This window comes from Meriones unguiculatus, chromosome 4 (assembly GCF_030254825.1).
Source record: "Meriones unguiculatus strain TT.TT164.6M chromosome 4, Bangor_MerUng_6.1, whole genome shotgun sequence".
Classification (NCBI taxonomy): Eukaryota; Metazoa; Chordata; class Mammalia; order Rodentia; family Muridae; genus Meriones; species Meriones unguiculatus.
In genome coordinates this window covers 63,424,363-63,437,396 of record NC_083352.1, presented here as the reverse complement: position 1 = coordinate 63,437,396, position 13,034 = coordinate 63,424,363, and the positions used below count along the sequence as shown (strand labels likewise).

The 13,034-nt window shown below is 52.5% G+C and overlaps 1 protein-coding gene across 1 annotated transcript; it reads right to left on the bottom strand.

Annotated features, from left to right (window-relative positions):
• Positions 1–683: 683 nt before the first annotated feature.
• Positions 684–12,966, bottom strand: Cist1 (colon, intestine and stomach enriched 1). Its single transcript, XM_021638030.2, has 5 exons — positions 12,862–12,966; positions 4,130–4,243; positions 2,496–2,927; positions 1,519–1,679; positions 684–1,431 (listed from the first exon to the last, which is right to left on the bottom strand). The coding sequence occupies exons 1-5, from the start codon at positions 12,938–12,940 to the stop codon at positions 1,384–1,386; spliced, it is 834 nt and encodes a 277-aa protein (XP_021493705.1). The 5' UTR covers positions 12,941–12,966; the 3' UTR covers positions 684–1,383.
• Positions 12,967–13,034: the final 68 nt, after the last annotated feature.

Genomic DNA, 13,034 nt, shown 5'->3' with positions numbered 1-13,034 from the left:
GCTGTGAAGCAAGTTAATGTTTCACCGTACCACTCCACCCCCGCAGAGGCCTGGAGGCCTACCCCACACCTACTCCACTGGTCACTGAAGCGTGACCTGCCTTGGAGGGGGTTACTTCAATCTGCTGACAAAGGTCACAGCACAGGAACACACACACTTTGAGGGGCAGGTTCTGTGTCACCCTCTGCTGGAGACACCAGAGGCATCGCAGGAAAGCTGGCTGTCTAGGGGTCCCCGGCCGTGAGCCGAGCATTGCGGGAGGGGGTGGGGAGCAGGGCATGGAGAGGGCTGAGGCAGCTAGCGTCTCCTGCCCCTGACCTTTGCACAGGTCACTTGGCACCTCCTGCCCCAAGAAAGTTTTGCAGCTTGCTGGGGAACTCCATCCCCATGCCGCCGCCTGGATCTCCTCCTCCCTTCACCGCTCTCCCTCCACAGCCCTTTGCTCGCACTGTGCCACTGTTCGGGCTACTTCCGTGATGTGTTTGTGGCTTCCGCCAGGCGGCTTCCCTTAGGGTTAGGTCATATAGCCCACTTGGTCACACAAGCTCTCTGACCCTGTAGCCCCATCTGAAATGATTTCCCCTCCTCCAGCTGCCACCCCATGAGAGCAGACACAGGGCCAACAGTCACTCGGGCAGAAGATGTGGAGCTGTTGGTCACATGAATGACTCGGGAAGCATCTGTGAATAATGAGAACTTTAGTTTACATTTAATTTTTTTTAAAGAGATGTATTTATTATGTATACAATGCTTTGCCTGCATATGTGCACCAGATCTCATTGTAGATGGTTGTGAGCCACAATGTGGTTGCTGGGAATTGAACTCTGGACCTCTGGAAGGACAGGGCTCTTAGTCACTGAGCCATCTCTCCAGCCCTATCTTTAATTTTTTAATGTGTTTTACCTGCATGTATATCTGTGTATTACCTGTGGGCATGGTGAGTGCAGAGGCCAAAAGAGGCCATTGGATCCCCTGGAACTGGAATTTCAGATGGCTGTGAGCTGCGATGTGGGTGCAGGGATGAACCCGGTCCTCTGGGAGAGCAGCCAGTGCTCTTAATCGCTCAGCCATCTCTCCAGCCCCCAGTTTTTGAAGACAAGCTCTCATGTAGCCAAGGTTGACCTCAAACCCCCTACGTAGCTCAGGGTGGACTTGAACACTTGGTTCTCCTGTCTCTACCTCTCAAGTACAGGGATGACAGGCATGTTCCATCACCCCGGACTGACTTAATTTTTGAGTTGGGTACTAGCTGTGTGGGCCAAACTAGCCTGAAACCCCTGGGCAGCTATCCTCCTGCCACAGGCTTCCCCGGGTCAGTGCAGGGAGGACTTTTCAGCCACTCTTCTTCCCCGTGTCAGCCCGCAGGACTCTGGGCCTCTGAGATCAGGACTGTAGGCGGTCAGCGAACGGCAGCCTCTGGCTCACACTGCCCTGGAAGGGGAATATGCGCAGGTCAGCATTAGGCGCCACGGGGCTCTGCTGCAGGGGTATGCCCACGCCAGCCTGCACCCATCTCACCATGGAGACCGTATCCAGATTATGAAAAGACGGCACGTCTCGACTGTAGTGCCTCACGGCAGTGAGCACACAGCCTATCAGTAAGACAGACACAAGCAGACACACGGCGATCACCACACCTGGGTTCCTGTGTGACGGAGCGATCCACAGGCTGCCTGAATCTGGGGAGAAGAGGAGGTCAGCCCTGGCCAGAGCCACTCTCCCAGCCCTCGCGGGGGTCCTAGGCTGGGGCTCCTAACCCTTGAGGCACTCTAGGGCCTATGTTGTTTATAAACAAGTATATAATTTCATGTGGATTATGTTTTCTTTCCTTCCTTCCTTCCTTCTTTATTTTTCTTTCTCTCTCTATCTCTCTTTTTCTTTCATTCATTCTTTCTTTCCTTCCTTCCTTCCTTCCTTCCTTCCTTCCTTCCTTCCTTCCTTCCTTCCTTCCTTCCTTCCTTCCTTCTTTCTTTCTTTCTTTCTTTCTTTCTTTCTTTCTTTCTTTCTTTCTTTCTTTCTTCCTTTTTAGTTTTTTGTTGAGCCAGGCCTGGAACTCACAGCGTAGACCAGGCTGGCCTGGAACTCACAGAGATCCTCCTGCCTCTGCCTCCTCTGCCTGAGTGCAGGAGCCCCCACAACCACCCAGGCTTGTTTTCCTTTTTTAAAAACAGGGGCCTACCATGCAGCCTGGGTTGGTCTCAAACTTGAGGTAATCTTCCTACCTCCTCCTCCTAGTGTTAGGGATACAGCACTGGACCACCACACACAGCAACAACTAATGCAAAGTGTCTTTCTTGCATATGGTTGTGTCCTCAGAAGCCTTCAAAAACTAGCAAATGAATCAGGGCACAGACAGTCATAGGGTAACTAGCTTTAGATGGCTTTGGGTTGAAGCCTGGCCGCATGCTCCCAGGTCTGTGTCGCCCCCTGCTGACTGGTTCCAGAACTGCCGTCAAGTTCCAGCCAACTTCCCCAATCCTTATTACCACACTCACCCTGGCCAGGGTTGGGTGCAGTGGGTGACCCTTGCGAAGCCAAGTTCGTGGACTGGGACACGGTGGTCATCTCGGAGCCGGGGGAGCCAGGGCTTGGGAGAGAGGCTGTTGCTGGCTCTGGGGAGGCTGAACCTGGTTTTGGTTCTGTGGAACTGGAGTCTAGAGGGGGCGTGGTTTCCAGACTTGAGGTGGTGGAGTCAGAGGCTAGCTCTGGACTTGAGGTGGTGGAGTTTGAGGTTGGCTCTGGACTTGAGGTGGTGGAGTTTGAGGCTGGCTCTGGACTTGAGGTGGTGGAGTTTGAGGCTGGCTCTGGACTTGAGGTGGTGAAGTCAGAGGCTGGCTCTGGACTTGAGGTGGTGGAGTTTGAGGTTGGCTCTGGACTTGAGGTGGTGGAATCAGAGGCTGGCTCTGGACTTGTGTTTGTGTCACGGGCTGAAGGAATTGGAGATAACAGGGCTAACTCTCAGTCTCTATCTTAAGTTCACTGTCCTTAGAGTGACTTGGCCCCCACCTTCAGGTTCCAAGAAAAACCTCGTGGCCCTCGACCCCACAGAATGTGTTAATGGGTCCTCCACCCAGCAGGCTACCGTACAGATACCTTGTGGTTTGGCTAGGTGGCTTGGAACAATCAGCCCAAAGGTCACCTTGATTGCTGAACCCCAGCCCCCAATCTTACCCTGCCTGTAGCACCAAGGCTTGGAATTCCCCCTTGCAGGTTTTCCCTTTAAAAACCCTGCCCTCCTGAGACTCGAGGCTGATCTTCCTAACCTGCTGCCTCAGGGATGATTGATGGCCCGAGCTTAAGCATTAATAAAGCCCTCGTGTGTTTGTATTGGCCTCGTGTTCCTGCTGGCCTCTCGGGGTGGGAGGCCTCGCAATCTAGGCATAGCATTTGGAGGTCCCACAGAGATCCACAGCCCTCCAGAATCTTGACCTGAGGGTCTTGTACCAGCTGGTAAGTGTCTCTGTCAGCGTTGTGTTTTGTGCCGGTAAGTGTTTCTGTGTTTTGTGCTTACTTTCAGTTCTGGAAAGCCTCAAGGTATCTGTACAAATGGCAAGACATGGCTAAGAGTGGGTGCACGGAAGAGTCACAGCCGTGGAGGTCAAGGAGGCATCCTTGGCCCTGGGGTGGTGAAGGGGAGCCCACTGTCTGTTTTTGGTGGACGAGGTTGGAGGGGTTGAGGAGAGCCCACCCGCCTTGTCTCTGGGGTGGCTGAGAGCCCACCCACCAATTGGAGAGATTTTTGGTGGATGAAGAGTCCCACTGACCAGTCTCCTCTCTGTGTTCTCGGAGGGTTACTTTGTTCCTGTTTGTCTTTCTGTTTTGTTGCTTGTGTTTGCGAGTCTTTGTATTGGACTGTGACAGATGCTATGGGACAGACCACTCCTCACCCCCTTGAGCTCGTCTCGGCCCATTTCAGCGAAGTTAGGGCCAGGGCTCAGAACCTTTCAGTAGATGCAAGGAGAGGAAGGATGACCACATACTGCAGCTCAGAACAGCCAACTTTTAATGTCAGATGGATGCCGAAAGGAACCTTCCATCTTTTGACCTTATTAGCAATAGAGAACAAAGTACTTCAGAAAGATTAGGTCCCTTATATTAGTCTGGAAGGACCTGACTGTTATTAACCCACCTCCTCGGCTTAAGCCTTTTGTCTCTCCTCCTGCTAACAGTTCTTCTTCAACAGGAACCGTGCCGACACTGGTCACGGGCGATCGAGAGGCTCCACGCTTCCCTGTGTCCTGGCCTGCAGGAAGCCACCGCAGAAGATCTCATTTTCTCCACGGCCTCACAGGCCCCATCCGCCTGTGTTGCCAGGCAATGAAGCACAGCCGGCGCCAGCACTGGCTCTGCCACCCGCTCCAAAGGCACCAATTCTGGGAGGGGGACCTGCACGGGGCACCGGGAGCGGGAGCAACCTGCCTCCTGAGGTTGGGGGGAGGAGGCAGATTCCACTGTTCTTCCCCTTAGGGCAACAGGGCCAGCAGATGAGCACAGAATCAACCTCACCTTCCTGGCCCTTTGCTACTACGGACCTCTATATAACTCAAGGACACAAAATGTTCTTTTCTCCACCTGAAACAACTTATTAACCTTTTAGAAACTGTCTTGTTTATTCACCAACCCACTTGGGATGATTGTCAAAAGCTTTTGTGGGTTCTTTTCACTACAGAAGAGAGGGAATGCGTCCTCTTGGAGGCCCAGGAAAATGTTCTGGGGGATACGGCGATCCCACTCAGGATCCAGCCACAGTAGATGCAGCCTTTCCCCTGACTCATCCCGATTGGAACTACAACAGAGGTGTGGGTTAAGGAGCGTCTCCAGGGTTACTGCCAGGCTCTGCTGGCAGGCCTCGAAGCAGCCACCATACGGCCCACTAATTTGGCAGGAGCCTAATGAAAGTCCAGTGGCATTCTTAGAGAGGATCATGGAGGCTTACAGACGCTATCCTCCTTATGATCCTGAGCACTCCAACTAGAAATCATCAGTGGCCCTGGCCTTCATTAACCGGTCAGTACCAGATATTAAGAAGAGTTACAGAAACTAGAAAGACTGGGAGAAAAGTCACGGAGGGATCTAGCTGAGGTGGCAGAGAAGGTTTACAATAATGGAGATAGCCCAGAGGAGAAGCAGATTAAGGCAGGGAAGAGGCGGAATGCTCCTGGCTACGAGAGCCAAGCTCAAACAAAGCGGCAACTCCAACAACTTGCTGACAGAAAGAGCCCAGAGGGAAGACGCCGAATGTCATCAACGTCATTAGGTAAGAATCAATGTGCACACTGTAAAGGAGAGGGCCTTTGGGCAAAGGAATGCCCACAGTCCTGTTTGCCGGAGAAGATGATGACTGAAGGGGATGGGGCGCAGACCCCCTCACCAGGGTAACTCTTAAGGTGAGGGGAAACTCTTGACTTTCTGCTGGACACAGGAGCTCAACGTTCAGTACTCCAAAAGGCTGATGGGTGCCTCACCTCAGAGAAATCTTGGGTCCAAGGGGCCACAGGTACCAAACAATACTCGTGAACTACCCGAAGATCTGTGGACTTGGGGAATAGGGAGGTGACCCATTCATTCATGGTCATCCCAGACGCCCTTACCCGCTTTGGGGGAGGGATCTATTAACCTAAATGAGGGCCCAGATACATTTTGGTCTGGAAGGAGCCCAGCTACTAGATGATAAGGGAAGGCCTATCCAAGTCCTTATGGTCAACTCGGCCTCCAAATCTGAATACAAATTGTATGAGCAACCCCTTGCTCATAAGGAAAATCTGGACCTTTGGTTGTGGGGATTTTCTCAGGCTTGGGCCGGAACAGGGGGACTGCCATACACTGGCCACCAGTGTTTGAGGGACTCAAGGCAGGGGCAGAGCCTGCCTGGGTACGTCAGTACCCAATGTCCCTGGAGGCGAGGAGCGGAATAACTCCTCACATCTGTAAATTACTCAACCTTGGGATTCTCAGGCCTTGTCAGTCTGCCTGGAATACTCCCCTGCTGCCTGTTAAAAAGCCTAACTCAAATGACTATCCGCCAATCCAAGACTTGAGGGACGTCAACTGGTGGGTGACGGACATTCACCCCTCTGTACCTAACCCGTACATTTACCAGGGAGAGACTGGTCTACCATCCTAGATGCCTTCTTCAGCCTCCCCCTGCCACCCAAACACCAGGAATACTTTGCTTTTGAATGGCATGACCCAGAGGCAGGCATCAACGGACAGCTGACTTGGACACGCCTACCCCCAGGATTTAAGAACTCTCCCACCATCTTCGACGAGGTCCTGCATGAGGACTTGGGTGAGTACCAGGCTAACAACCCAGATGTTATCCTTCTCCAGTATGTAGATGACCTCTTGGTGGCAGCCAAGGACCAAGTGAGCTGTCTGGAAGGGACCCAGAGGTTCCTACAAGTCCTGGGAGACCTAGGGTACCGGGCCTCAGCCAAAAAGGCGCAACTCTGCAGAACTGAGGTGACCTGCCTCAGCTACATCCTAGAAGGGGAACAGCGCTGGCCCTCCGAGGCCAAGAAAGAGTCTGTCCTCAGCATTCCAGTCCCAAGCAGTCGCCGCCAGATAAAAGAGTTCCTAGGGTCGGCGGGATTTTACAGGCTCTGGATTTTGCAGACTGCAGAAATAGCTAAGCACCTTTATGAAGTCACAAAAGAGACTTCGAGCTTTCACTGGACCTCGGTACAGCAACAGGCTTTTGATAAGTTGAAGCGGGCCCTGCTGTCGGCACCAGCCTCAGGGTTGCCGGATATCACTAAGCCCTTTCACCTGTTCATGGATGAGCGCAAAGGGATTGCCAAGGGAGTTCTGACGCCAACGCCGGGGCCTTGGGAATGCCCATAGCACACCTACGCAGAACGTTGGTGCCGGTAGCAGCCGCCCCTCGCCTGTGCATCCTCACAGCCACTGCCTTATGGGTCAAGGATGTAGATAAGCGCACCCTGGGGCAACGCCTCATCGTTACCACCCCACATGCCAGTGAAGGAGTGCTAAATGACTCCGGCTCAGGCATGCCAGGATGACCCATTACCAGACCCTGCCGATCAGCCCCAGCAGGATCAGTTTCCAGCGGCCGACTTCCCTGAATCCAGCGACCCTTCTGCCGGGCCCAGACCTGGACCCCCTCTACGTGACCGCACTGAGATATTGGCCAAAGTGTACAGCACCAGGCCAGGCCTGAGGATGCTCCCCTCACCGGGCCCATCACACTTGGTACATGGACGGAAGCAGTCTGATCCACGAGGGCCAGAGAAAAGCGGAGCAGCGGTGACTACTGAAACAGAGGGGATTCGTTCCCAGTCTCTCTCACAGGAACCTCTGCACAGAAAGCTGAGTTGGTAGCCTTGACCAAGGCCTTAATTTTGGGAAAAGATTTGTCAGTCAATGCTACACGGATAGCAGGTACGCTCTGTCACGGCCCATGTACATGGTGCCATTTACCAAGAATGGGGCCTGCTCACTGCTGAGGGAAAAACCGTCAAGAATAAAGAGGAGATTCTGCAACCGCTCCAAGCACTCTGGTTACCTAAGAGCTTGGCTATCACCCACCACACAGGGCATCAGAAAGGAACCTCCTCTGTATCCAAATGTCGGGAGCCGCTCCCGCCATTACAAGATGGCGCCGGTTTCCTGCTTCCTGGTTCTTCTTGCCAAACGTTGTCTTGCGATGTACGCATGCGCCACTTTATGCTAATGTAGGTTTGGTTGTTCTCCCTATTGGAGAACACATGCTAATTGGGTTTTGTGTAGAGCACCAATCACAGACGAGCAAGTCACCCTGCTGGCTATTTAAGCAGAGCACGCACAGGGTTTGGGGTCCTTCTCCATCTACTTTCAAGAGCTTCGCAATAAAACTGCTGCTGGACAAATCCTCTGTTGCCGCGTCATCCTTATCGGCAAAGGCTGCGCGCGACACCCAAAAGAAATAATTTGGATGATCAGACAGCTAGGGCCCTCCAAGCCACCCAACCCAACCTGCCGGAACAACCAGTCTATACTGAGGAGGAAATTAAATGGCCTAAGAGTCTGTCCATGAGTCAATGTTTGTAGGGCTGGTGGCGACTGCCTAAAGGTAAGCTAATATTACCTAACTCTTTAGCAAGGACCATTCTGAAGAAAATTCTCAGAGTCACCCACATGGACACCAGAAGGATGGCTGACGTGGTCAGACACTCTACAGTGACCTTCAAAAACATACAGAGTACCCTGAGGAGATTTCGACAAATTGGAAAGCTTGCCAACTAACTAACACCTCTGGTAATCCCAAATGTCCAGGCTCTCAGCTACGGGGAAAGAGACTGGGGGCCTATTGGGAAATTGATTTTACAGAAATCAAGCCAGGAAAACACAGCTACAAACATCTGCCAGTAAGTGGATACCTTCTCTGGATGGACAGAGGCGTTTCTCACCAAGACAGACCGCAAAGGTAGTAGCCAAGAAGCTTTTGGAGGATACCTTACCCAAGTATGGATTTCCTCCCATGATAGGGTCAAATAATGAACCAGCATTCGTGTCCAAGGTAAGTCAGGACATAGCAAGGCTCACTGGGGCACACAGGAAACGGCATTGCGCTTACAGACCCCAGAGCTCAGGACAGGTGGAGAGAACAAACTGAATGCTAACAGAGACCTTGACTAAAGTGACCTTAGAGCCTGGCAGGGGCTGGGTGATGCTTCTTCCTTTGCCTTCTATCAGGTGGGGAATTCTCCCGACCAGATTGGGCTCACCCCTTTGAGATCATACATGGTGGTCCAGCTCCCATTGTGCCTACCCTGCAGTCGGCAGCTAATGCAGAACTAGAAGACTTACTATTCAGAGTTAGAGCAACCCAATGAGCTCATAAATAAGTTTGGCCTAAAGTGCATGCCCTTGAGAAGCAGGCCCAGTTCCAGAGCCACGTAAGTTCAGACTAGGAGATTGGGTCTACGTGAGGAGGTTTGGCCAAGGCACACTTGAGCCCAGATGGAAAGGACCTTATGTCATTCTGCTGACCACACCAACAGCTCTTAAGGTGGATGGGATCGCTGCCTGGATACATTACACCACGCCAGACCAGCTAACCCGTTCTCCACCAAAAAGGACTGTCTGAATCCTACAGCATCAGAATGGACAGTTCACCATGGAAGAAGCCCTTTAAAGCTCAACTTTTCCAGATCTTAGCCCTCTCAGGACTTCTAACCATATGTACTGCTGACCAGAACCCGCATACCCCTGTAAACCACACCTGGAGGCTTAAGGGTGACTATGGAACAGTTATTACTAGAGTCTCAAAGGTGGTTCCCCACGGAACCTGGTTTCCCGAGCTTAGCTTTGATCTCTTACAGATTATCCCCAATGCAGAGGGTAGGAAAAGTTCCTTACTATGGATGCCCTTCAACTTATGATGTCCCTCCTTGGCAGAAGCATAATGTGAGCATCTCTGTGGCGACTATTTCTGTGCTAGTTGGAGAGGTGAAACTCAGGGCCCCTGGCTTCATCAGCTGGAGGCCTCAGGAGCTATCCAGAGGGATCTTGGCCAAACTGTGATTGTGTAGGAACGATTCAAGCAAAGGAGACAAACAGCCTTGTAGCCAACCCAGGGTGACCGTCACTGAGCTAGGGAAACCTTACAATCGGGAAAAAGGTAAAACCTTTGGTATCTGAGTGTACCAATACGGATACGATGATGGAGGAATCATCAGGGTTCTCCTAACTGTTAGTCCAGTCCTGACCACCCCTCAGGGATTGGGACCAAACCCAGTCTTAGTGCCCAAACCAGCTTCTCTACCCAAGGCTCCCACAAATCCAATGGCCACTCCTAAACCAGCTCCTACAGCTAAGGGCACTGCGAAACCCGTGACCCCTTCTCCTAACTGTTTGCCCACTCAGGACACCAATACTGACCCCTTATGGGATCTCATGGTACATACCATTAACGGGTCTACGCCTGATTTAATCATACATACCATTAACGGTCTAGGCCTGATTTAATGGTATATACCATTAACGGGTCTAGGCCTGATTTAATGGTACATACCATTAATGGGTCTAGGCCTGATTTAAGCCAGTCCTGTTGGTTATTCTACAAGGCAAACCCTCCCTGTTATGATGGTGTTGCCACCATGGGCACCTATATTTCCTCTGATGACCATAGTCTATGTAGATGGCATCAACCCTCCTCAGCCAGACTCACACTCCGATCCCTCGAAGGCCAGGGAACGGGGATGTGCATAGGTGATGCTGAGGTATGGAAAGAGTTCTGTAATCTAACCCGGGTTCTGAGAAGACCAAGTTTCTGATCCCTCCCGCCAATCCCTGGTGGGCTTGTTCACAGGACTGGCTCCCTGCATGCACCACGGCCAGCTGGGACAGTCCCTGGCCAGTTCTGCATCTTGGCGCAGCTAGTCTCCCGCCTAACCTGTCACCCCTCCTCAGCCCTGATGGACCTACATGTCAGAGCCAAGAAGGAGCCACCTCTCCCCAAGGATGGCTGTCATCCTGGGGCTGAGGGCTGCAGGGGCCGGAACAGGATCCTGTACTCCAGGATCGACACCATAGCCAGCTTAGGGAGTCTAGAGAAGAGGACATCAGTAGATCAGAGACCGCGTCTCCCGCTTGCAGGACTCCTGAAGTTATATTACTAAATAGAAGAGGATTAGACCTCTTTTTCCTACAGCAAGGGGAGGGCCTTTGTGCAGCCCCTAAGGAAGAATGCTGTTTTTACATGCATCACTCAGGCACAGTTAAAGATCCTACGGCTAAAGTACGAGAAGGCCTGGAAAAGAGAAAAGGGAACGGGAACAGTCCCGAAGTTGGTTCCAATCATGGCTTAATGCTTCCCCTGGTTAGCAGCATAGGTTTCCACGGTAACGGGACCCCTCCTCATTCTGCTATTGCTAATCTTTGGGCCTTGCATTCTTACGAAGCTATTACAATATATAAAACAAAGATCGGAAACTATTCAGTTTTGAGATCCTGATATCAACAACTCAATACTCAGCTATCAGATCTCTGAGGAGCCCAAATTGGCCTCCCTGGTTACCAGAAAAAGGGGGAATGAAGAAATTGAAGAAAACTCCGTTTGGGGACTAACTCCATTTTGTTTCTCAGATGCTATCTTAAGTTCATTGTCCTTAGAGTGACTTGGCCCCCACCTTCTGGTTCTGAGAAAAAACACGTGGCCCTGGACCCCACAGAATGTGTTAATGGGTCCTCCACCCAGCAGGCTACCGTACAGATGGCTCGGAACAATCAGCCTAAAGATCCCTTTGATTGCTGACCTCACCCCCCAATTTTACTCTACCCTGTAATGCCAAAGCTTGAAATCCCCCTTTAAAAACTCTGCCCTCCTGAGACTTGAGGCCGCTCTTTTGAAGCTGGTCCCTCAGGGACGATGGACTGCCCAGGCTTAAGTGTGAATAAAGCCCTTGTATGTTTGCATCAGACTCGTGTTCTGGGGGTCTCACAATCTAGGCATAACAAGGCTGACTCTAGTAACTCTGAACTTTGGTTTGAGCTCTTAAGCTCTCTCAGAATAGTGTAAAAGCAACACCTGGAAAGAAAAAAAAAAAAAAAGATGGAGTGTCTATGAAGCCTGTGAGCCTAGCCTGGACTAGGATGCGGCTCCTGGTTCCATCGCTGCCAATGCTCAGCATGCCAAGGCCTTGCTTTCTTACCCGTGGCTGAGCATGCTCACTCTGAGCTCGGCTTGCCAGTGCTTTGAGCACCTAAGGCAACCACACCTGACTCCCGAAGACCTGACCTAGACTAGGGCTTGAATCCTGCCCCGAAAGCTAGCCACACCCTCTGCCGCTGAGCCACGCCCCACCTCTGCCAGTCCCAGGATTCCGGTCTCTGACTCACACCCTCCCTCCCGCTCCCTGGTTCACTTCCCACCCCCAAGAGAAGTTCAGAGGCTGTGGAAAGAGTTTCTGGTCCACCTATTATGACTTCCTTCCCAGATCCAGGTGGCTCCAGCCAGGTGTACAGGGCACAAGGTCGCTTGTCAACTGCCCCGCCCCACCCAAGTCCTTTCTGCCCAGGGGTGATTGCTCTGCTTCTTCCTAGCCTCACCCCACACAGCAGATATGAGGAAATAGCGTTTAGTGCTGGGAGGGGGAGCTGGGCTGACCTCCCACCTCTCAGTCTCCAGGGGCCCGCAGCCACGGAATCTAGGAATGTGAATCCAAACTGAAAAATTCCTGGGGACGAGGCATTGACTCAGGTGCCATAGCAGAACCCAAGTCAAACCAGAACTCTGGAGTAAATTAAGGTTTTAAATGAATGGATAGAACGAGTTTTCAAAGAGGGGGCTGTGGCAAACACTAATCCTACTGAACAGGTCCTCACGATTTACTGGAAAGTTAAAAATAAAGGAGAGTAGAGCTGGACGGAGGTTATGCACCCCTTTAATCCCAGCACTCGGAGAATCTATGATTTCCAGGCCAGCCCCATCTATAGAGCGAGTCCAGGACAGCTGAGGCTACACAGAGAAACCCTGTCTCGAAAAACAAAAGAAAAAAGAAAAAGAAACAAGCAAAAAAGAAAAGAAAGCAGAGAGTGGGGTTGATTTGGCAGTGTGCTTCCTGGGTGAACGAAGGACTTTCAGAATTAGGCCCCCATCCATGATGAGCTCAGCTGTCTGAAGGCCAGAAAGTGCGCCCCCCGACCCATGCCTGGCCCTTCTGGGTGCTCACCACTTCCTGAATGGGGCGGGGCTGCGCTAGAAGCCCCTGAAGCGTCAGCGAAGCCACTGGCCTCTGTCCCAGCTGAGGTGGCCCTAGGGGTTGGTCCCAAGCCCACTGTCTGGGAGGGAAGGGTCTGAGCCCTGAGTCCCTACCCCCGCTGTTCCTTGGAGCCACACGCTCGCCCCCCACCACCTACTTGTGAGCGAGGAGTCTCTGGGTCCCGCCAGCAGCAGCAGCAGCGCCAGCGCCAGGCGCAGCAGCCGGGAGCGCGCCATTCCCGCGGTCCGCCCTGGCTGCAGGTGCGCGGCCCGGCGCAGACCCCGCCCGCGCGCGCCCCCTGCAGGCGGGCCGCGGGAGCGGCGGGTGCGG